The 23,350-nt window shown below is 41.6% G+C and overlaps 4 protein-coding genes across 13 annotated transcripts; 3 read left to right on the plus strand and 1 right to left on the minus strand.

Moving 5' to 3' along the window:
• Positions 1-370: 370 nt before the first annotated feature.
• On the plus strand, positions 371-1,926 carry mos (MOS proto-oncogene, serine/threonine kinase). Its single transcript, XM_088283194.1, has one exon. It carries the CDS (start codon positions 579-581, stop codon positions 1,593-1,595), a length of 1,017 nt encoding a protein of 338 aa, XP_088139320.1. The 5' UTR covers positions 371-578; the 3' UTR covers positions 1,596-1,926.
• A 562-nt stretch (positions 1,927-2,488) lies between these two features.
• Positions 2,489-4,612, plus strand: LOC148318367 (uncharacterized). Of its 3 annotated transcripts, none has more exons than XM_088282437.1 (3): positions 2,489-2,760; positions 3,135-3,398; positions 4,171-4,612. In XM_088282437.1, the coding sequence occupies exons 2-3, from the start codon at positions 3,396-3,398 to the stop codon at positions 4,528-4,530; spliced, it is 363 nt and encodes a 120-aa protein (XP_088138563.1). In that variant the 5' UTR covers positions 2,489-2,760; positions 3,135-3,395; the 3' UTR covers positions 4,531-4,612. The 3 variants fall into 3 exon arrangements, with proteins under 3 accessions (XP_088138563.1, XP_088138564.1, XP_088138565.1); XM_088282438.1 differs by having other exon boundaries at positions 3,303-3,398; XM_088282439.1 differs by lacking the exon at positions 3,135-3,398.
• Positions 4,613-5,996: 1,384 nt separating this feature from the next.
• On the minus strand, positions 5,997-11,954 carry sec22c (SEC22 homolog C, vesicle trafficking protein). 4 transcript variants are annotated; one of them, XM_088282435.1, is made up of 8 exons: positions 11,731-11,954; positions 10,600-10,833; positions 10,165-10,328; positions 9,780-9,959; positions 9,575-9,693; positions 9,436-9,501; positions 9,139-9,364; positions 5,997-6,013 (listed from the first exon to the last, which is right to left on the minus strand). In XM_088282435.1, the coding sequence occupies exons 1-7, from the start codon at positions 11,751-11,753 to the stop codon at positions 9,164-9,166; spliced, it is 987 nt and encodes a 328-aa protein (XP_088138561.1). In that variant the 5' UTR covers positions 11,754-11,954; the 3' UTR covers positions 5,997-6,013; positions 9,139-9,163. The 4 variants fall into 4 exon arrangements, with proteins under 4 accessions (XP_088138561.1, XP_088138560.1, XP_088138562.1 ...); XM_088282434.1 differs by lacking the exon at positions 5,997-6,013 and adding an exon at positions 7,931-8,076; XM_088282436.1 differs by lacking the exon at positions 5,997-6,013 and having other exon boundaries at positions 8,086-9,364; positions 10,600-10,802.
• Positions 11,938-23,161, plus strand: nktr (natural killer cell triggering receptor). 5 transcript variants are annotated; one of them, XM_088282428.1, is made up of 17 exons: positions 11,938-12,096; positions 13,020-13,098; positions 13,840-13,914; positions 14,340-14,447; positions 14,657-14,701; positions 16,030-16,117; positions 16,879-16,908; positions 16,986-17,131; positions 17,634-17,853; positions 17,944-18,114; positions 18,211-18,298; positions 18,451-18,599; positions 18,682-21,201; positions 21,683-21,760; positions 21,850-21,909; positions 22,198-22,299; positions 22,658-23,161. In XM_088282428.1, exons 2-17 carry the CDS (start codon positions 13,041-13,043, stop codon positions 22,725-22,727), a joined length of 4,008 nt encoding a protein of 1,335 aa, XP_088138554.1. In that variant the 5' UTR covers positions 11,938-12,096; positions 13,020-13,040; the 3' UTR covers positions 22,728-23,161. The 5 variants fall into 5 exon arrangements, with proteins under 5 accessions (XP_088138554.1, XP_088138556.1, XP_088138555.1 ...); XM_088282429.1 differs by lacking the exon at positions 11,938-12,096 and adding an exon at positions 12,109-12,589; XM_088282430.1 differs by lacking the exons at positions 22,198-22,299; positions 22,658-23,161 and adding an exon at positions 22,008-22,080.
• The last annotated feature ends 189 nt before the right edge of the window (positions 23,162-23,350 follow it).

A 23,350-nucleotide genomic window follows, 5' to 3' on the forward strand; every position in this document is an offset into this window, starting at 1 on the left:
CTGATTTTGACTGCAAAACCGTTGCTACATTTTGTAGCAACAAATGAGTGACACAATTTCAGCGAACGTGCCACTTTGCCACATTCAACATGGCGCTAATGTTGACGCACCGTTACATATGGCCTAATTTGTTGAAACTTTATATCTATTTTTTACAGCAGGCAAATCTATGCGCGCATGACCACAGACCACATTTTTTACCTTCATTTATAGCAGTAGACATTTACTACGAAAATGTGTTTAGAGTAAAGATATTTCATAAGACAGCAATAGAAATGAAACAGTCATTCAAGGAAAAAAAAATAATTTACCAAAACCAGGAAAACTTTACATATGCGGGCCCTGTCGCCTATAAATGACGTCACAACCATGCACCGTTATCTAGTAACAACAACGCGATATCCCAAGAGTCCTTTGTGAGTGCTTTTCATCTCGCAGAATGGCATGTATACACGTTCTAATGAACATAAATTAAGAGCGTGTCAGAATGCGAGACCGGGGCAATTGATAGAATCCATTTTTGGGAAAGAGGCATGCAAAAAAACTAAATCCAAGTTGTGCTCTTAGTGTCAGAGACCATGCCTTCTCCAGTCCCCCCCACCCGTTTTTTTCCTAAAGACATTTTTCCCTCCTTGGACATCGGGACTTGTAGCAGCCCTTTATCCAAACCCTCGTTCGGCTCCACTTTACAGGTCCCAACCCAGCGACTCCAAGGTAAAGTTACCAGGCGCCTGTGGTCGTCTATCATCTACTGGAAGGAGCTCCACTGTGTCCAGCCTGTCGGCTCCGGAGGCTTCGGCTCTGTCTACAAGGCGAAATACCTCGGGGAGACCGTCGCTTTGAAAAAAGTGAAAAAATGCACCAAAAATAAACTGGCTTCTCGACAGAGTTTTTGGGCCGAACTGAACGCCGCGCATCTTCGTCATCGGAACATCGTGCGCGTCATCGCGGCCACTACTTGCATGCCGACCGACTTCGGGGACGAAAGCAACATCGGAACAATCATGATGGAATATGTCGGAAGCATGAATCTCCAGCAGATTATTTACTCCTGTGTGGAGGAGGCATTGGAACCGCACAGATGGGTCAGTCACTCTATAGATATCGCTCATGGTTTACAGTTCCTTCACTCCCATCTGATCGTTCATCTGGACATAAAACCAGCCAACGTGTTGGTATCCAGTGATGGTGTGTGCAAGATCGCTGACTTTGGCTGTTCTGTTCAACTGGATAAGAAACTGCAAGCTTCAGACGTCGTTCCATTGAGTCACACAGGTGGCACATATACACACACAGCGCCGGAATTGCTCAAGGGTGAAGGTATCTCTGCGAAATCAGACATCTTCTCCTTTGGGATTACCATGTGGCAGATGATTACAAGAGAGCAGCCCTACATGGGGGACAGGCAGCATATTCTCTACGCTGTGGTTGCCCACAATCTTCGACCAAATGTTGAGGGCCAAGCCGTGTTCCAGTCAGAGCATGGGAGACTCTGCAAGATTTTGTTAAGCAGATGCTGGGCTGCACAAGCCCTGAGTAGATTCAGCGCCCAAGAACTGATTGTGCAATTGGAGAATCTCCAAGCAAAGTTGTGACTTGTGAAGATTTTTGTAGCATTTTAGTTTGCAGTATGTAGAACAATTTTGGATGCACATTCACTGTTTCAGTTCTTGCTCTAACCTACATAAAAAGGAGGCGTGCTACTCGTATTTTTATTATTACAGACGGCTGATTGTGTCTTTATTTTATATGTCTTATGACTGTGAAATCATTTTTCATTCCTACCTCATAGCAACCATTATTTATCACGGTTTGTAACCATATGTTTGTTTTAATCAAATGTCTTAATCTTTAAATATTTTGTGAGTGTCATTTGTGATGGGATTTTTAGTGTTGTACTTTAATTAAAATGGTTTCACAATAATACTTTTTTTGCCTCAAGCTCTTATTGCATGCTTTCTTACATTTTTTCAACAATCAAAATGCTTAAAGTGGGGGAAAAAAAATCCTTGGAAATATGCAGTGATCAGACATCTATTTTGACATTTGCTCTTCAGATTGGCATACTTGATTGAAAAGGAAACGGATAGTACACTTAAAATGAACGCACAGTTTATTGCCTTTGGTAGTAATTGTACGCAAAAAAAAAAAAAAAAAACATAACGATTTGGAGGGTGAAATGTCCTTCGGAAATTGTCACGTGCCGCATGTTGCGTAAACCAGAAGTCAAGTTAATCATGTGAACTTGACAAATTTTTACATTGAAACTTGCATGTTGTTGGAGAGTCATCCAGCTCCGTGCTCCTCACAGCTAAAATGCACATGTTCATAAATTGACAAATGTTTGACTAATCATTTCAAACATGCACTGACCACGGGGTCTCCTGTGACATACTCAAGAAACAACAGATGTGTGTCAAATCCAGGTCCGGAAAATAAAAACCCTGCCACAGGTGCTTCTCCTCAACCAGCTCCGTGGAAGCTCGTTTACCTGCCAGTTGATTAGAAGCACCTGTGGCTTATCCCAAACTGTGGCAAGGTTTTTACTACCGGGATGTGGATTCGACACAAGTGAGTCAGGTGAAAGGCGAATGTGGTGCAATGTGACATCCCACGTCATCTCCTCCAGCACACAAAACTGCTGAACCCTCACAAGGGTCCAAATGCAGGTCGCAGTCCCTTCCGCATGTCCCACAAGTCACTCGGCTGCACCTTCAAGCACGAAGCTTCCTCAATCCGATCAGGCTGAAAACAAAAGCAGTGAGTAACACTTTTATTCTTTTGAGAATAGTTTCAATTGAGGAAGCCCAATTCAAATGGAAACACAAGTGCATGTTTGGCCAAAAGTCTAAAGCGAAATGACTCTTCAAACAACAACACTTTGTTGTGTATACAATAGTAATAAATGGAAGAAAAGACAAAATAGGATCGAGATATTGACTTGACTTTGTCAGAAGGATAGGTTCAAGGCACACGCAAAGCAAACTCCATACCAGCAGGTGTCGCTAAGGCGCGGATATGTACAATGCCAACCGTCGTTAAAGCACACGAAGAAAATAATTACCACTTGCAGATTTTTAAATTGGCAGAAATTGATTCTTTCGGTGTTTTGTTGCCACATATCTGTTCTACAGAGAACATACATTTTACAGTGGGCGAGGAGACCCAGAATGAGATGTCCTTTGCTCGTGATCGATGTTGTTGTTTGGTCGGAGTTTGACATTTGACGTCATCATCTTGGCCACACCCCTTCTAAGAGCTGTCAGTTTTTACTTTGAAGTCTGGTAATATATATTGGGCAGTTTGCATGGCTCGCGCACATTGACTTCTGACTCTGCACCTGTTGACTAACTGCAAGCGAGCTCAGACGAGAGAAAAACTGAGAACTCATCATCATGGTAAGTCCGAAAGATTTTTTTCAATATATGCATGGCCTGCTGAAAAATGACTTTTGTCTTGCTTAATTTTTTGTACAGCATCACGTGCGGCGAAACATGTTGCATGAAATTTTTTAGAATCGATTTTATTCTGCATTACTGGCTGTTTGCTCAGAAATAAACCGCTTTGTTAACCGCATTTCGCTTTGATTACTTTAATTTACTTTTTAAATTGGGATAATGCCATTCCCGTTTCTGCTTACTTTCATTAGACTATGTTTTCAATCGGAGTGCAAGTAAACTTTTCTTTGTTTTTTTTTTTGTTTGTTTTTGTTTTTTTGCACTTGATTCCGAATGTTTGCTTATTTTTCTGTAACATATTAGGTTTTCATAATAATAGATATTTCATGACATGTAACTTGGTAATATATATGAATTAACCGTTAGGTTCAGCAATGGGTGGATTTTTTTTCTGCATGCAACGTCAGTTAGAATTTAGAACACATGGTAAATTAAGTCGTGCGTAAGCTTGTTGTCGGTCGAACAAAAAGCAAGCATCGCAAAAATTGGCAGTGCTTAAGAAAAATGAAATAAAGACAGTTAAATCAGCCTAAAAAAATAGGTTTAGCGCCACCACTGATGACCGGAGTTATTAATTTATCATTTTCGTTTGCCTCTGCAAATATTTTTTCTTCTATTGATGTTGTACAGGTTATTTGTTACATTGTGAGGAAAAATTAAGTTTTGACATGATTTATTGACGTACGGTTTCTCTCTTTCATTTCAACTTAAGTCTCTGAGGAGCGATGACATGAGCGATGGAGACGAAATGATACAAGAGGCACACGAAGCGAAGACATGGAACGATATCAAGCTTTGTGTGGCCCAAGACAAGAAAGCCCAAGAGAAGCAGCTCAAGAAAGACAAGGAGCGCTTGAGGAGAGAGAAGGAGCAAGAGAGGAGAGAAAAGAAAGAAAAGAAGGAGCAGGAAAGAAAAGAAAAGAAGGAGCGAGAACGGGAGGAGAAAGAATGGAAGAAGCGTGTGAAGAAAGCAAACAAGTTTCGACAAGCCGAGAAAGAGAACTTGTCCTTCGGTCGTGTCACCATCTATCTGTTCACGGGTGACAGGCCTGTCACGTTACCAACTGCTTGATGAACTCATTTGTCCTCTCATCCATTTCCCATGAATCATTTGTAAATATTAAAATGTTTTTTTGAATCAAAACAACTTTACAGACTGTATGGATTTCATTTATTGAAAACAACCACATTCAAGTTGATGAATACAAAAAAGTAGATGCGTGAAATACTGTAAAAGGGGAAGTCGTGGCACCACCAAAATTGAGTTACTAAAAAAATAAACGTATTAATATACATTTGGTAAAAAACACACAAAGTCCAAACTGGCGTGGTTGGTAATACTTTATTTCAGTGTTTCTCAACCCACATTGGCGTGGGTATGTGGAAACATTGAATAATTTATTTACCAGATAGAAATGTGCACTTTTAACAATAAATTCCACCACAATGACGACAAAATAGTGCAGTCAGTAATAAGTCATTAAAAATGTCTTGGAAAAAAAAAAAAAATTGACATACTCATAAAACAATAAATTTTCCATATGTTGACCACATAAATGTTGCTCCTTCTTTGGTTTAGAAAAAAATAAAAAGATGTGATACAGTAAGAGCAAAATAATTGTTTTTGTTCATTTGCAAGGAAAGTCAGATAGCGACATCTTGTCCATGCATGCTGATGACATCACACATACAGCCAATCAGAATCTTGTCCACGCCCATTCAAAGAGCTTGGTGTCTTTGATTTTTTTTTGCTCTTTGATTAACTGATCTTGTGTGGAAATATATGGGGCGGTTTGCAGTCCAACGCGCACACATTTCTGATCCAGCACCTGTGAACAGCCAGAAAGAAGAGCAAGCACACTTCAACATGGTAAGTTTAAAATATTTTAAAAATATATATCACTCCACTTAACAATAGTGTTAATTTTGGTGCTTCATTGTTTGAGCAGTCATTTGGGGAATAAAATGTGTTACTCTACATCATATATGTTTCAGTATTAATATACATCATGACATATTAATATTTGTAGAATTGGGGCGTGAATGTTTTTATTACCTTATTATATGCGGTACATCATGCATTTGTTTTTTTCTGAGTTCACATGTTTGTTTTAATTGTATTTGTCTCATAGAAAAAGTTAAAACATAGTTGTATTAATTTCATTTCGTCTTATTATTATTATTATATATTTTGACTGATTCATTTATAGCAGACAATATCGTTTTAGGTTGTTTTGTTACTTGACATGTTTCGGTGAGTTTTTTTCCTGACACGCCGATGAAGGCGAAAGACTCTCTGCAACATGTCAGTTAACAAAACAAAACAACCTAAAACTACATTGTCTGCTCTCAATCAATCAGTCAAAAAAATGACACAGTATGCCCTTACTTTTCTCGGGAAAAAACACACACCTTGCATTTCTTTCGATTTTTTTAAAAAACAAAATATAAAGAAAAACTACCAATGTGTTGAACGATGCGGTGAGTGCGCAAGTTCCCGACGTCCCACGGCGAGAAAGTACCCTGAATGCCCCGTGACACTCCGTTGGGGGTTACTGTAAAACAAAACAATTAAAAGCATTACACACTTTGTGCATTTAGATATACGCTTTATTTTAAAAACATCGCCAGTACTAATGCTAAAGTTAATGTAACGTCTCTTTGTCACGCTAATGGAAAATTAGCATCCACTTCTGGCAGTGATGTTTGTTTAAATAACGAATATTTACACACATATGCAGTAGAAACATAAAGGTGCTATAACAGTACTCAAAGGCATATAGTATTTCCAATTTGTGAAAACGAGTTATATTATTGTTATATCGCAACTTTAATCTTCTACACTTCTTACCGCATCGTGTACTTTATGCATGTACGGCACCACACTGCCCTCTCGAGGCGTATGCGCGCACAGCAGGTATTTCGTTTATTTGTCGATTTTTACTGCCATCATTTGAATATATTTGGATTTTAATTAGTTACTAATGTATTTCCAGGTTCCAGAGATATTCAAAATATAGTGCATACTTTTGTCTATAGATTTCATACATCCTCTTAATGTCTATTTTGTTGTTTGCTTAGGATTTTGTGGATTTCCAAGACTTGAAGTCAACTTTTGAGGTTGAAGAGAACGACTGGAGCCCGCGTGAGCTCCACCTGGCCCAGATGCTCTACTGCACGGCCTCGCAGCTCGAGAACCAGCGACGAAAGCGCCTCAAGTGGGAGAAAAGAGCAGAGGTGCTTGAGGAGCATCTGGAGGCCTGCGTGGAGGCCCTGAGGCTCCATCAGCAACTTTGGAACGTCGTTGACTACCCTGAGACCTACGTCCAAGACTACATGGGACAAAACTGCAACTCAACGGTGAGCTCCTCACCTCCTTTCTTCTATTGGTTAAATTATGAGCAGCGCAGTGGGATTTGCTGTGTGTAGCTTGCAGGTTCCACATGTGCTTTTCTGCATTTTCCTCCATTGTGACCTATAGCTGCTACAATTTCATTGAAAAAAAAATATTTTCAAGAAGGGAAGTACAAATAAGCAACTGTGATGTGTTTGCACACCCTCTTATAACTGGGGACGTGGCTGTGTTCTTAATTAAGCACATTTAGCACACAATTATTAAATTGAGTTGCAAGAAATGTTCACGACTGATGAATTGATTGATTAATCGACACTCGTCTCTCTTTCATCACTTAAGAGTGACAGCGTGAGCGACCACGACGATACGAAGACAGAAAACACAGAAGAAGGGGAGTCATGGAAAAGAGAAGAAGAGAAAGAAAAGAACAATACGAACGAGCGTGCGGCCAAAGAGCTGAGCAAAAAGGAGCGGCAAAAGAAGGAGCGTGAGGAGAAGAAAGAAAAGAAGGCGCAGGAGAAGAAAGAAAGGAAGGAAAGAAAGGTGCGTGAGAAGAAGGCGAAGAAGGAGAGGAGGGAGCAGGAGAAGAAAGAAAAGAAGGAAAAGAATGGGCGTGAGGCGAAGGAGAAGAAAGAGAGGAAGGAGCAGGAGAAAAACGAAAAGACAGTCAAACTAAACGTGTGTGAAAAGAAAGACGAAGAAAAGGAGGCGCCAAAGAAAAGGGAGAAGAAAACGGTGACCTTCTGTGAGGCGGTGAAAGTCTACACGTTTGATCCCATCAATCCCTGTCCGTGTCAGTGACTTGATGATGCGTTTGGACTTTTTTTTTTATTCACTCATCTCATTAAATAGTTTTCTATTTTGTTGATATGTAAATAATGAAATGTTATGAAAATAAACTGTATGCATGTACGATTCAATAAAAATCGTAGTAACAACAAATGTCAAAGTACACCTTCAATCTTGTTGTATTTCATAATTATTTTATCTATTGCAAAAATTAAAATAATGACAAATGGTTTAAAACGACATTTTTGTCATCGTGTTACATCTTTGCAACCACATCCACAGTTTCACTTGAAATTGTTCAGTTATCAGCTATGTTAAAATACTGGTGCAAAGAGACGACACGATGACAAAAGTGATCGTCTTTAACTGTGATCCTTCCGACTGAAGTCTCCTCGAACAATTCGGTGAGTCTGCGCTCATTTCCCCTCGTTTCAACATGGAGGGGAATTATTTAGTTCACTGAAGAAGGGACACCTGGGAAGATGGAAATAAATGAGGATTTATTTATGAAATGTCACTTAAGCCATAGCAAATAACATTTTACCCCGAAATCACGAATATATTTGGCAGTTACTACGATGAATGGTTATTACTTCCAATTTTTTTTTTAAAGAAAAATGCAATCCATGTGGGAGAAAACTGCAACAAATTTAAAAGCTTTGAAATCTTTCTGTTTATAAGATGTACTTTGATTTGTCAACAATGTGGATGGACATGTTGCATTTAGCAGTTAAAATACTGGCAAACTCTTCCTTGTATCAAAAACTACTGCAGTTTTTAAAAAACAAAAAATAAAGTAGCTGCCAGCAAATTGTGTAAAAAAAAATAAATAAATAAAAACACATCTACAATCCATAAATTACATGTGCCTTCATTTAACATTTTTGAACAAAGATTGAAAGACAGTTTTTTTTTTTAGGTTATTTACCCGACATGTTTCGCCTTCTTCTTCAGAGATCATAACAGCACGAATACTGTATATTTCTAATGTTTGAAACCCCTCAATGTAGAGACGGGAAAAACCAGCAAAGCGAAGTACTAACAGTAGTAACATTGCTATTACCATGAATAATTGGATGCTAGACTCTGATATGCATCAGGTGCAATACAATCTGGAAAAAAAAATGCAACAAAAAAAAATTAGATTCAACCCTTCTAATCAGTGCGTTCATTTTCTTAATACCCGTCTTTGTATTCCTTCAATCAATAAATCGCCTTTTTGGCGTGTGTGTACCCTGATGAAAATGTATGTACGACAACACAAACACCCAAACTCACTCAAAAGCACCCACGGGAAAGTTATAAAAAAAAAAAAAAGTTAGCCCTGGACACAATTTTCATCAATTGACACCAAATTCCTATCATGACAGGTTGGCTATTTTGGTTAAAGCAGCCATCTTGTGCGAATTCATCAAATCTTGGTTTCAATGTTTGGGTCCAAATGAATCAGTTGAATCTGGAGTTGAACACTGACTTCAAAAGTGTAGCGCCAGACGAGAAATTCCCCGTATTAAAAAAAATAAAAAAATAAACAACCTGCAGTAGAAAATGGACTGTCGCGTCAAACCCCGCAGTCGTGGCTCCTGTCTTGGACTTTCCGTCGCAGGATGAGCGCGGTAGACAGCGAGGCCATGCCGACGTGGAAGGCGATCTGCCAGGCATTCCTCAGCCCGCGCAGGAAGACGTTGCATAGGACGATGGCGCTCAGCAGGCTGAGGGACTTGGCTGCTTTTAGGCGAGAGTGAAAGACGTACAGGTGGCACTGTGGGGACGGGGGGAGGCGATTCAGGACAACTTTGAGACGTGGCATAAATATGACTAATGTGCCTTTACCTGAAGCAGGCAGCAGAGGAATGCCACGAGGAATGCCGCAACGTTCCATATATTGTCGTAATCATCCTGCGGCAAGACAAACTCACATTTTGATACTCATGCCGATTATTAAAAACGACAGTCAGGCACTGGCTAATACCTGGAATGTATATTCTATGAGGTGCACGCCTCGGATGACATTTAAGGACGCACACATGATGTTGAGGACCAGTGAAAGGATTCCTGGGGCCGTCACTGGCTCCAGTTTTACACTCTGACCTGGAAAAGGAGGAATAAATCATATCGCGTAAATTAACATAAAATAGTCCGGCGATTAGATTTATGGCAGTGGTGGGGAAGCATACCGGAAGTAGCCGATTGCTGCGCGTGGCCATTTGCAGAGCCGTTAGTGAGCTCAAACTCCTCCAGGGTGAGAATCTGTGGTGGGCGGAGCTTCAGGTCCTCCTGGACCTCTGCCAAAGTGACCTGAAGGGCCGGCCCGCCTTTGTGGTTGTACTGCTCCTTCAGCTTCTGAATTGTGCAGTCTGTGTGGGACACGGGGAGGATGTGAAGATTTTGTATTAATAATAATAATAATAATATGATTATTAAAAAATAAGCACACGGCCTTGACAGGAAAAACATAATTGAGACAATATTATTTGAGTGTAATTTTTTTTTTTAATGGAGGTCTTTCTACAGTAACAAATTGGAGCAGACAAAAAGCCCCAATTTCTCTTCCATGCTTACCAAATTCCAAAAACGGATACGGTCTGTCAGCCAACGACACAACGCTGTGATTGTAGCAGGCTGTGAATTCCCAGCGTAGGTCTTCCAGAAAGCAGAAAGCCATTGCAACGGGAATGCTGCTGTGGCACACGCTCATGTAGGTTACGCCTTCTGAAGACACCAAGCTGAACAGGCGACAGGAGCACATTTTTTTTTTAACATTTAAAAAAATTTAAATATTGGCAAATCTGTAGCATGATCCAGCCGAGATTGTTGTGAGCTTGGCGGTGGTGCCATGCCATAACAATACAGTCCTTTTCTCTCTTTGCATGATTAAAACTATAGTACTCAGAGCAATCCGGTTTTTACATGACAATGGTGTAGCAGTTTTTCAGTCGCAGTAAGATGGCCAGTTAAGTCACGTTAGTGCATCGCTCTGTGTGCAGCCGGACTTACTATATATTGAGCTCTTGACCCTTGACTGCGGCTCTTTCAGGGAAGAGGGCCAGTGCCTTGCTGATGGTCCTGAGCTGCTGCTTCCTCTCCTGCAGCTCTCGGTTGTGCTCAAAGTCGGTGGAGGCGGACAGGGGCAGTCCATCTCTCACCCGCACCACGAAAGCGAAAAGGATCAGAGACATGATCCATGAGTGCTTTTCTGTCTGCAGAGGTGGGGGTGAAAAAAAGACAACACTGACAAGAGTAAAGGTCATCTTATGTACTCGTTTTAAATTATATTCATAATAAATAACACCGCAATAATGCTACTAATAACAACAGTGTTGTATTTTTTTCCATTTAAAAAAATAGAAAAAAGGGGACTTAATATGGTAAATACCATGACGTCTCAAATATAAAAAAAAAATAAAAAAGTGACCAAAACAATTGCAAACATTCTAACCATATAAAATACGACACGAGTAATAGCAAGAATATTTTACACATTATCCATGCGTTCGAGTGATTGCCTTTGCCTTTTTAAAACCTCTAAAAATATATATAAAAAAACCAAAATGCATATAAAATAACACATTTTTATAGAAGAAAAAAATGTTTGGATATTTTTTTTAAATATATAACACTGTCTATAATGACGGAAAAAAGTAAAAATAGAAATGTGGAATCACAAAAATAAAAAATAAACAAATGGTACCAAGTTTTGAAAAAAATAAATGCACTAAAAATATATAATATTATTTAATATTATTCTATCCCAAATATAAAGACAAGTATCAGCATGGCTACTTGTAGTAATGAAAAATTTAATAAAAAATACGTAATTTCAATTTTCATATCGTGATAGATATTTTAATAGAAATTCAGAAAAAAGTGGACTTGTGTTTTAATGTAAAAATTACCAACATAATGTCCTTCAACTTTGTCAAAAATAATAAGAGGCCTGCTCACCCTGAAGCACCGCATATTTATTCAACCAATATATAAAATATACTAATCCAACTCAAACGGATTTCAATTACTATCCAACACATTTAATTAATTTTAGATGTCATTTATGGGTCGGTTTCTTAATGTTATTTATTGCTGCACATATTGTTGTATCCAATTCAGTGGAGCAAAGTTGCACCTTACCTCATGATAATAAAAGCTTTCATTCTGCACCTTGCCACTTAGCTTACTTTGCTGACTTCGACGCCAGTTTACAGGAGCAAAGCAAAGACCCGAGTTACGTGCGTAATATTCAGTTTTTCAATGATCACAAGTCGAAATTGAAATAACGATATGGTTATTATTACGTGTTTATTAGAAGCTAACAGACTGGCTGGGCAACCACAAGCTAGCACAACAAATAATGAAACGCAGTACGGCGAGTCGAGAGGGACAGAATTCAGTTCGTTAGTCGTGCGCGTTCGGAAGCTCTTCGGATGCTAACGAATTAGCACAAGCGCCTTCCGTCGGTGACTATAGTTTGTGGTTAAGTTAGCTAATGCTAAACAGGTGTGTGCGCTACTATTTGTTTAAACAAATTTCATGTGCCATTTGAAATGCTGTCTTTGTTTGGGAAATACGCAAATAGACGCTAGGCTTGTTAACATTAGCCGTCGCTTTGAACAGTCGATTAGCTTTAGCTCGTCCAGATTTAAATGTGGTCTCGCCGGTATTGCTCGGAACCGACTGGAATTCAGACAGTTTATGGACAGGTTTAAACTACATTATTTAGTTGTGCTTGGGATTCTCTGGTGACGTTTAAACGGGCAATTCAGCCGCAGCACTTGTTGATTTGGCGTCATAATCGATTGCTTTCATTCTAAAATGGAGGCCCAGTGTTTATTAGGACAAGGAATGTGAGTTGAGAACGGAATGTGTTTTAGCTATTAACGGCATTGCAAACCCTTGAGTGCTTCATTGCAATGGATGGGGATCGAACCCGCAACCTCTTGGATGGAAAACGAGCACGCAGCCACTGACCCACGTCGCTCCGATTTCTATCGTCAGTAATATACAACGCTGTTATCAACCTTTTATTGGGTCAAGGCACATTTAATCTATCCTTTTTCTGTCAATGTACCTCATGTTCAGTTTGAAATCTAGACAGCTAAGTTCAATATAAAGCTATTCTTATGTGTGACATCGTGAAACACCACTACATGTCGCTGATGTTGATAGACAGATTTTTGGGCCATTTAGGTGAAATTTGATTATTTTCTGCAGCACGCCCTTTGACAGTGGTTGTGGTTCACATGCTGTGAAAATCCAGCCCTCTCTCCTTGCATCAGCATTCTCCCTCCTCCCATCTGCTTCTACCTCCTCCCTCACTCCCGTCCCTCACATTTTTCAATCTGTTCCCCGTCCACTAACACGAATTTATCTTAATGCACACAAGCATTTTTTATATTTTCTGTGCTTTTGCAACGTTTTAGGTCACCGGGACTTTGATCACAATGGGGGTGAAAGATCGCCCTCAGTGTTATTTTGATGTGGAGCTCAATCGGGAGCCGGGTAAGATCATTGTTTGTGTGTCAACTGAGTTTACTTTCACGATTGCATTTAGAATGTTTTTGTTTATTCATCCTCCAGAAATCGCATACATTTTATTTACTTAGCGCATGTGTCCTGATGTCCATGTGCTTTAGGGCTCTAAAAACGTGATGACAGTAGAAGTGTCTTCATAACAGAAGGCACAAAAAAAGTCCCAAAACACCTGTACCTGAACTTGAACAGGAAGAAGTTTATTTTAATTTGTAGCAGCTCTCGTCACTGCTCACAGCTTTAATTTATGTTGTTTATTATCTGTGTGGAAAATACTAACAAGACCAGTTTATTCACCTCAGGCAATAAGACGAAACTACCTTCAACAGTGTCTATAACTTCTGAACTTCACCACAGGTTTTGTGTGTAATTCTGTTTTTCAAGACCAATTAAATGTTTTACAAAGTGCTGCTCTCCACCTATGATTATTTTTATTCTGTTATAATTAATGCAGATGAGGAGTAATTTACTCTAAAAGCTGTCATTTTCATGCAAAATAGTCGTATGACACAACCATTGTTTTTAACTCGGCTGAATGTGAGAGTTGAGTGTCAGTTTTTTCTTCATACCTGAATTCCCTTTCTAATGCGCCCGACTTTCCCTTTCACACAAATCAGCAACACAAGCAACTGGTCTCGATGTGAAAGCGGCTTCTGTGTGGAAGTGTTCATTTTTTTGAATTATTTTTTTTATTTTTATTTTGTCTTACAGTTGGGCGAATTGTCTTTCAACTTTTTTCTGACATATGCCCCAAGACCAGCAAAAACTTTCTCTGTTTGTGCACTGGTAAGTCATAATAATTTAATGATTTCGAAACATTTTAAGCTAAAACTGTCATCATCCGACAACACTAATAATTAAAAGGAAGTTTAGGTTTTCTGATTGAAAAGATGAAAAAAAAAAAAAAAGAAATAACAGCAGGGCTCAGTCTCTTTTTGCGGGAAAATTGTCACTGGTTGTCTTTAGTGCAAGACCAAACCTTTCAAGTAATATCCTCGCTCAAAAGGTAAACTAGCAAAAGACGAGCAACCCAAGACTCCCATCTTGAACAACCAGCCCTCTGTCCTCTTCAGATGAAATACTTGCAGGGTTGGAGTGTGGTCGTCTCAAATTCTTCCACCCCCCCCCTCACGAAGAGTACGACTCGTAGTTCCGTTGTGCGAGATCTGTTCAGTTTCCACTCACTCAAACTGCTCCCTTTCTCATTCCAGGTGAAAAGGGAGCCGGCAAAATAACAGGGAAAAACCTGTGCTACAAAGGCTCCACATTTCACCGAGTTGTAAAGAACTTTATGATCCAGGGCGGCGACTTCGCTGAAGGTGATGCCACAATTTCGTTTACATGGTTACAACACGGGCAACTTGCTTATAATGAGGTGCCGCTAAGTGGTTTTGAATTTTCCTTAACATATGAGATCATGTGGCGGGACACATAAAGTACGTGTGCATATATTGTGATAAAATGTAAACGTGTGGAATCCACATGACTTGTCGCCAAGTTTTGTCTGAAACATTTCACCGCTTCACAGGAAACGGAAGAGGAGGAGAATCCATTTATGGTGGCTACTTTGAAGGTAATTGGCAATCAAATGCTCAAATCACTCAATCGGTTTTGTCTCCTAAATGTTTAATTTGAACCAAAGCCGATTAAGAAGCATGAACAAGTTGTTGCATGCAAATATTTGATCATTCGGATGTGTGTGTAAGAATTGCCTTGTTGGAATTGTGCGTTGTATTTTTGTGGGATATTTTATGTGCACTGCCGGTCAAAAGCGAGAGGCAAGACAGTTTTTAGGTGACGGTTCAGTTAAAATTTGGGGCAGTCAGGAGCCGCTTTTCTTGATGTAATTTTTTTTTTTTTAATTTTCCTGTCATATGCAAGATTTCCTTTTCTTTTTTTGGAAATGAACAATGCAGCAATCCCACTTTGAACCGTCTGCATTATTACGCTATAGAAACACCAACAGTATTTTCTTTAGCTTCGGCTCGATGTCTGCCCGTTTTTGTGTACTTACTTGCATGTGGCTTGTCACATTCTCCGTCCCCACGCGACACGCCGCACATTCTGTGCTGACTAAACTGAACCCGTAAAGAAATCCTGAAGCTGTCTCAGTCGTCTACTTCTGACCGGTAGTGTGCTTTAATTCCCCTGCCGGCCTTACTGTCGCCGCCTCTCATGTACAAATTTGTGTCTAGTCAACCGTTCTGGGCTTTTCTTGACCAAAATCAGCATGGAGAAGTAGGCGTTCTCTTTCTTGAATCGTCTTGCCTAAAATTCTCCCACGTTATTCTTTTATTTGTAGAGGGCTCTTTTGCAAAAATGAGAAGGTAAGCCCATGTACACATGCCCACACTGTCCCCCTCCACAACCACCACCACCACTTGCCCTCCAACCATATTTGTACTTTGAGTGGGTCTGACGGGGAGCTTTTCTGTTCCCGCACAGCTGCCCTGTTTCCCAACGCCTCAGCCCGCTCACATTTCTTATTACATGTTCTATTGTTAAAAGCCGCAGTGGCCTTTGCAAGGTTGCCGCCACACACTCCACAATGGCACGATTGGATTTAGTAGCCCAGCATTGATATTTTTGTCATTTATGTGTGAAAAAGCTTTTGGAAAGACTTAATCTCCCCCAGTGATAAATCGGTTGGATTTTTTTTTTTACTGATTTTGAAGCAATTCGCCCCCTTTTGCAAATAAATAGCAATCTCAATAATGTGAAGCAACAGAAGTTTGAACCACAATTTTGTGGTGGGCAAAGCGATCACTAGGTTTCACAGAGGTCACGGATTTCCTGGCCTCGGCTCAATATTCATATCACCACACTTTGCTGGATTGCGGCGCTCACACAACGTCCCCCCTCCCACTCGCCCCCTCCTTTTTTTTTTTCTCTATCTGACAGATGAGAATCTCACTCTCAAACACGACCGGGCCTTCCTGCTGTCCATGGCCAATCGTGGGAAAGACACCAACGGTTCACAGTTCTTCATGTGAGCGTCATTCTTTGACCTACAAGCAAAAATCAGCATTCGAATTAGAGATTGAATAGCACATCGTTGTCATTGCTTTTGAATAAGTGCCACTTTTGGCTGTCTTGTCCCTTAACCTGCTTGGGCATCGACAACCCCACCAATCTTCTGTTTGTTTTTAGAAATGATAGTAAAGCCAAACATCGATTCAAACCTTTTTTTACCCACAAATGTGTTACATTTCTTCTCTTGCCGTTTTTTGTGTAAAATTTACAGAAACTCTAGCATCCTGCCCTTCCAAGGTAATGTGTCTCCAAGGCTGTGCTTCTCTCTCTTCTCTTCTCTCTCCTGACTATTACCACGTAGTACTTTGTACTTGCAAACATTTTGCAGAATGTTTACTTTGGATGTGAGCAGTAGTCACAAATGGCTTCAGGTGACCTACTAGAGGGGAACCTCCACAGGCAATATTCAAAACAAATGTTGAATTGAACCCAAATTCTCTGTAAAAATTGTTGAAAATCAATTTCGTGTTAAAATCCGCAGCAGAAATTAAGCTTCTTGTGAAGGTTTGATTTGAATTCCGCAGCCTAAATTCACAATAGATTTGCAATCAAATCTCCTTGAGCAAAAAGGTCTGTGTATCTTTTCCCACCGTAAAATAACACCGGGCTCTGTCGACTTTCCCTTTTTGTTTTCATTCTTGTTCTCCTTTTTCTCTTTTGTTACGGTCCTCGTCTCGCTGTCGATTGATCCGCCTTGCTTGGCGTTTGCACCTGCAGCACAACCAAGATGGCACCTCATCTTGATGGGTATGTTGTTTATTTTCCTCAACGTTTTGTCTTTGCGAGCGACTCATGAATTGTCTTGCGCTTTCTGCTTACGTCAGAGTCCATGTCGTCTTCGGCCTCGTCATCTCCGGATTTGAGGTGATAAAGAAGATCGAGGGGCTGAAGACCGATTCGGCAAGCCGGCCATATGCCGATGTCAGGGTGGTGGACTGTGGACAGCTGATCATCAAGTCAGCTAATGACGGTCAGTCAGAAATTCTAAATTACGTGGAAATAATAATTGTGTATGATAGCTCAATTATGAAAAAATGAACATAAAATTATTTCATATTTCACTTCATGAAGGTCAGTGAGAGGCTCAGGGGCGTTCCCTAGGCCTCCACCTCGCTGGTACAGTTAAGCTCGCTTGTGCAGAACAAAACCTCGGTCACAGCATCGTAAAAATGACTGATGTCTATTCCACTTGTCCCATGGCTGCTCTGTTTTTTCAGGAGTCATGAAAAAGCATTTTTACGACAGCCTATTTAATAAAAGTGTCTTTATGTGAAATACCTGTATTTATGAGTTGTTTATGTAAGTATTAATGGCAAATTTAGGCGTCCATTTTTAAAAAAAATTTTTTTTTACGTGTGCGCTTTAATCAGAAAGCAGTTTGATGCTCGTTGACTTTCAGTGAGCTGGTAATATTCTTGTTTCTATAACTATGATAGAGTATTTGTGTTCTTTTTTTTTTTTTTTTCCCCCAGTTCTGGAAGGCAAAAGAATGAGGGCCTCCCATTCTGCTAACTCCTCCCTCAACTCTTCCGACTCAACATCTCCAAGCTCCTCTTCCGGGGTGTCTGAGAGCGACTCTGAGAAGTCCAATCATCGCAAGCGCAAGAGACACCGAAAGAATAAACGCTCCAAAAAGCGGAGGAGGCCGCCCAATGCACAGAAGAACGTTGACCTTGAATCTTCTAAACAAAGGTGATACAGTTTAAGTTAATTGTTACCGTCACATGAAGCAAATCACTGTTTGCTTGGTCGGGGTTTGCATTAAAAACAATTCCATTCAAGCTCTCGCAAGTCCGCCGAGGAAGAGATAGGTGATACTGACATGGACGGTGAGAAGGACCATGGCGGGAAGAGGGAAAAGCCTGTCGTCCGCCCGGAGGAGATCCCGCCTGTTCCCGAGAACCGTTTCCTGCTGCGGCAGGATACACCAGCCCAAGAGAACAAAGTGGAGACGTCAGTTAACGGCTGGATTCAATTTTACTCTCCAAAATTGCATTCTGTGTATTAAACAACAAAAAAAAAGTCTGTTTTTTGTTTTGGGTTTTTCAGAGCTGAGAAGCAAGAATCCATACTTGAAGCCGAACAGAAACCAGCAGTCTCAAAGTCTGGACGGAAGATCAGAGGCAGAGGAACAATTGTAGGTTGATTCATGTGATCAGCACAAAAAGCTGGAGTTGCTTTTAAATGGCTACTGCACTTTTAATCTCACACCATCAAAGTGTGTTGGGGTGTTCGAGCATGTCGATTTTATGCACAATACATATTTGATCGAGATCCATTTGCCTGCAGAGGTACCACACGCCTACCAGGTCTAAATCTCGATCCGCATCGGTGGGTGAACGTGGCAGCAGCGAAACTCCGCCCCACTGGAAAGAAGAGATGATGCGGACGAAAGCGTATCAGCCTCCGAGTGTTGAAAAATGGAGCAAAGGAAACCAGTACGATTCCGTTACGAAAACATAAAACATCTTTGATCATATTTGTCACAGATTTGCATTTAAATGACTGCTCCTTATGTAGATGGGACAACAGAAGTGAGTCTGCATGGTCGAGGTCCTCCGGTCGTTCGTCAGGCCGGAGTTCGGGGAGGTCCAGCCCGCCACGGCTACTTAAAAAAGAGAAGAAAAGAGCCAAACATAAGAAAAAGGCCAAAAAACGTAAGCACGGGAAGAAGAGGAGCTCCAAAAGCAAACATCAAGAGACTTTTACATCAGAGAGGCAAAGATCACCCTCTTCAAGAAGGTCCAATGTCCGAACGTCGCGCTCAAAGTCTCGTTCCTCTTCAAGTCAGCGTTACACGAGAGGGCGGTCCTCGATGTCCAGATCTTACTCCCGATCGCGCAGATCCAGTCGATCCAGATCCAGAGCAAGGTCTTATTCAAGAGCCAGTTCATACTCACGATCTAGAAGCCTGTCCCGCTCTAGAAGTCGCTCCCGTTCTCGATCCAGATCCCGGTCCTATTCTCGATCCAGGTCCAGACACAGATCCAGGTCATTCACGCCAAGCAGAAAGAGGAGTTTATCCAGATCGCCAAGAAAGCAGAAATCCAGCAAGTCGAAAGCAGATACCACCATCCATATACCCGGCAAGCTTGCCGATAGCAAAGTCACACCAGCATCCAGAATGCCGACTGTCCAAGCCCCAGAGAACGTCCCGGTGATCCCACTCAGCGATAGCCCACCTCCCTCCCGCTGGAAGCCAGGTCAGAAGCCCTGGAAGCCATCCTACATCCATCCTCAGGACAGCAAGGCCCAAATAACTTCAGTGAACATTTCTTCCACGGGACAAGCAGCTTCAGAGAACCCTGTGAGTTCAGTTCAGGAGAAATGCGTGCCGGGTGATTCAGAAGCGGAGAAGCGTGTCACGCCGCGCTCGCCCAGCATGTCGTCTAGAAGCAAGTCCCGCAGTCGCTCAAGAAGCCGCAGTGTCAGCAAGTCCAGCTCCAGAACGCGGAACAGCGGCAGGTCAGAATCTGTACACTCAGAGCACAAGAAGAAGAAGAAGAAGAAGTCCCTCGATAAACATTGGAAAAAGTATTATCGCTCTCTGAAGAGGATAAAGAATATAGACAAGTACATTTCAGCTACTACTGCTCAAGATGCCCTGTCAGAGAAGAAAGCAGATGTTGAGCCAAGTCTTGATAAATCTGTTCCAATGGTAAGCAAAGAGCAATGGGGATCTCAGGATGAAGAGACAAAGAATTACACTTCAATGCAGGTCGATAGAATTCATAACAGATCTGGATGGGACAGCGACAGCGATAAGGTGAGCCAAAGCAACAGTGATTTCCTGTCAAAGCATCAGAAACCATCTGGCAACATAACCGACAAGAAGAGTTCTGGTTTTACTGGATGGAATTCTGATAGTGATCCTGAAAACATAGCCTCCAGGGCACTGGCACTATCAGAGAAGGAGGAAGGTGAGGCCAGTTCTGAATCGGACCGCGAAACCTACAAAATGTCCTCCAATGCTGTGGAAGCCGTCGCTGCCATCGCTCCCGTCCCGGCGCAGGCGCAGGCGAACCCGGAGAAAGCTGCCGAGCCAGAGAAGCTCAAGAGCAAGAAGAAGTCCAAACGGAAGCGCAAACACAAGAGTCGAGGAGAGGGCAAAAGCGGATCGCGTCACGTGAAGGACAAGGGCAAGAGACCCAAAAAGAAACGGCAGAAGCTGAAGGAGACTTTTCATTGGCAGCCGCCTTTGGAGTTCGGTGAGGAGGATGACGAAGATGACTCAAAGAGGGAGAAGCATAGCCCGATTGCTGTCGTTGTGAAGCGGGACAAGGACCAAAATTCAACCTCTTCAAACAAGAATTCTAATAGGGAGGAAAACAGTGTTCCACTGAGGATAAAAGAATGTAATCATAAAAACACCAAACTATCTGAGCCGTCTAACAGGAACAGTAGTAACGCATCAGGTATCAAAGAGCAGAACTCGATGGATGATATGGACATCTGTACTCCTGAGCATGACACTGAAACAACAGTCGAAGCCGCAACAGAGTACTGGAACACTCCTGAAAGAACCCGAAAATCCGCCTCCCATTTTCCCACCAAAGCAAATAAAGGTGACCTACCACTGCTCCAAAGTCTAGAACCACCCGCTCTGACCACCACAGACACGAGCAAGCCGCCCAGCGCTGCCATTAATTTCAAATGGAGGCCCTTGAAAGGAACGGCTTCGCTCCAGAACGTGAACCCAGCGCAGCTCATGACCCAAAGCGTGCACGCTCAGCACAGCCAGATGTCCACTGCTCAGGGCGTGCGAATGGAAATCAAGAGCACGAACAGGGTCCGACCAGGATCGCTCTTCGACGAGGTTCGCAAAACCGTGCGGCTCAACCAGAGGCCCAGGAACCAGGAGAGCTCTGGCGATGAAAGCTCCCCCTCGGCTGGAGTGACCAGAGACAACTCCCCGAGGAAGTCGCGCTCAGCCACCCGCCGCTCTCGCTCCGCTTCCAGTCAGCGGTCCCGCACCAGAGACTGGTCGCACTCCTACAGCAGGTCCAGGAGTCGATCACGCAGCTCCAGCTACTCCTCCAGGTTAGCATCATCGTGGTTTTAATTCGTCTGTGAGCACACGCGCACCAGCGGTAAATCTAAAAAACTATTTTCACGATTATTGAGTGCTAACGCACTATCTACAGTCAGCTCAGCGTTTAACACACGGTAGTATTGCTTAGCACCTGTTCTCATTCTCTCTGAATCAGAGTCAAATTGTACATGCATCAAGCTGTTCATTCGGAAACAGAATCATACAAGCATTAGAAATGTAAAATTATCGCTGACATATTTGCTCTACTCTCTGGAAATAACGACCACAGCAGTAGCTTTGGTGGGGACCTTCTCTGCCTCTTGTTGCTATGAATTATGCTCGATCAAGCTACACTGATGACATGGGACTCCAAATTTGGATTTACAGAAGTATGATTAAAAATGTCTTAACTAACACGGAAGTGTTCATATGTCAGAAATGTTCGTACATGAAAATTTTGGCGAGGATGATAAATTGCAGAACTTTCAGAGATCGTAGCAGGAGTCGTCGGAGACACGGTCGGGATCGATCGCGCAGCAGCACGTACAGAAGCTACAGGAGCCACAGGTATGTCTTGATTTCTTCAGTAGGGATTTCCTTTTTTTTTGTATTCGTGTGCTTTGTCTCAAAGCTGCCTTTTTCCACCCTCATGTTAGCCGGACATACAGTAGAAGTCACACCAGAAGTCGCTCGTATAATTACCGCAGGCGATCCAGGTAGATATGGTCTTTTCATTTTATTCATTTGTATAAATGGACTACAAATGTTTTTCATGCAAATATTTACTTTAATTACGACATGACTCCCGCGTTAGTGATGGATAATGGAGTATTCCGGGAGCCTCGCCACCGTAGGAACGATACTTTGATAGTCTGTCATACACCAAGGTGCCTTTGTACTTCAGATACCAAAATTGACTTTAAAAAAAAAAAAAAATCTTCCTTGCAGCCCTTGTAGAATCCCAAACAATCATTAATGACATGACTTGGGCTCTTTCCCCAAAGGTCAGCCTCGTCTGACAGCTATTCTAGCTGGAGTCGAAGTGGGAGCCGGAGGCGAGGGCGTCGCAGAAGCGACAGCTACCGGAGTTCAGACGGCAGATCTCGGTAAGAAGACTGTAGCTCCTCAAAGAAACGTGACCCTCATTACTTCCAACTTGGGAAACGCCTTTTTTTTTCCTTTTTTAAAAAGCAAAAAGCATATTAAATCGTATTTTAAAATGAATCTCTTTTTTCCCAGCAGCAGAGGTGGAATAAGGTGTTGTCAAGATGCAAATTATTACCAAGTAGTCAGCGTAGCTAATGCTGCTAAACATGTTTTGAAGAAGACGCATTCAGGATTGAACTATTTACAATGTTATTTGTCTTAACATGTTACATGCTCGTCAAAATTCCCCAATGAAATCTGCCTGTTTTCATTTTTTTTATAACAAAGACCCAAAAATGTACCATTAACACTGCGCAGGTCCTCACGCTCGTCCAGCCGCAGTTGGTCCAGACGCCACAGTCGCAGTCGCGGCAGCCGCTACAGCTGAGGCAAATCGTCAACAAACAACCCACCGCTCTGTGACAGGCCAGTTACTAAAGCTCCAAGAAGAACGGAAGTTATGCCGCCATTTTGCACCGTGCTTTGGGACTGTGCCTACATGCTTGGATATGAATGTAATGCATCAAGAAGAATGTACTGTACATAAGACGAGCAAAGAAAGCCTCAGTCATAGACAATTAGTATGGTAAGCATACTTAAAAGGGAAGACGTTTATCAGATATGATTTCTTTATTCGTGATATTTTATACTTTAAAGTTGTCACGTGTTTGAATTAGGTGGCAATTTTAATTGATGTTGTTGTTGGGATGACTGCATCACGAGTGTGGTAACTGTGCTGAAAGTATGGTTAAGCTTTTTGTTCTAAACAATGTTGATGCTCAATAAATGCCACGATTGCTCGTGAGTTCCTGAACTGTCCAATGCTGCCCTCTAGTGGTTGGAGCTGGGCAATACAAGAGAATTTCTTCCAAATCATTTTGCACCGTGGAGGTACAGTATCTCTGGTAAGTGTATGATAATTAACTAAATATGTTTTGTCATAGTTTTACTAGTTAGGTGTCATGAAATGATCAAGATATAGATTGTTGCAGTTATTTTTTTATCTAATCA

Source organism: Idiotropiscis lumnitzeri, chromosome 19 (assembly GCF_059441095.1).
Source record: "Idiotropiscis lumnitzeri isolate Australia: NSW breed Sydney's pygmy pipehorse chromosome 19, RoL_Ilum_1.0, whole genome shotgun sequence".
NCBI classification, from domain to species: Eukaryota; Metazoa; Chordata; class Actinopteri; order Syngnathiformes; family Syngnathidae; genus Idiotropiscis; species Idiotropiscis lumnitzeri.

What these genes read in the sequence shown, in the direction of transcription:
- mos (XM_088283194.1), top strand. Translation starts at nt 579, where the DNA reads ATGCCTTCTCCAGTCCCCCCCACCCGTTTTTTTCCTAAAGACATTTTT.
- sec22c (XM_088282435.1), bottom strand. Translation starts at nt 11,753, where the DNA reads ATGAAAGCTTTTATTATCATGAG. An exon ending in AAAGCTTTTATTATCATGAG is followed by an intron (nt 10,834 to 11,730) that starts GTAAGGTGCAAC and finishes TACTCTTGTCAG; the next exon opens with TGTTGTCTTTTTTTCACCCC. An exon ending in GGTCAAGAGCTCAATATATA is followed by an intron (nt 10,329 to 10,599) that starts GTAAGTCCGGCT and finishes TCGCCTGTTCAG; the next exon opens with CTTGGTGTCTTCAGAAGGCG.
- nktr (XM_088282428.1), top strand. Translation starts at nt 13,041, where the DNA reads ATGGGGGTGAAAGATCGCCCTCAGTGTTATTTTGATGTGGAGCTCAAT. An exon ending in CAAGAGAACAAAGTGGAGAC is followed by an intron (nt 18,115 to 18,210) that starts GTCAGTTAACGG and finishes TGGGTTTTTCAG; the next exon opens with AGCTGAGAAGCAAGAATCCA. An exon ending in AAATGGAGCAAAGGAAACCA is followed by an intron (nt 18,600 to 18,681) that starts GTACGATTCCGT and finishes CTCCTTATGTAG; the next exon opens with ATGGGACAACAGAAGTGAGT.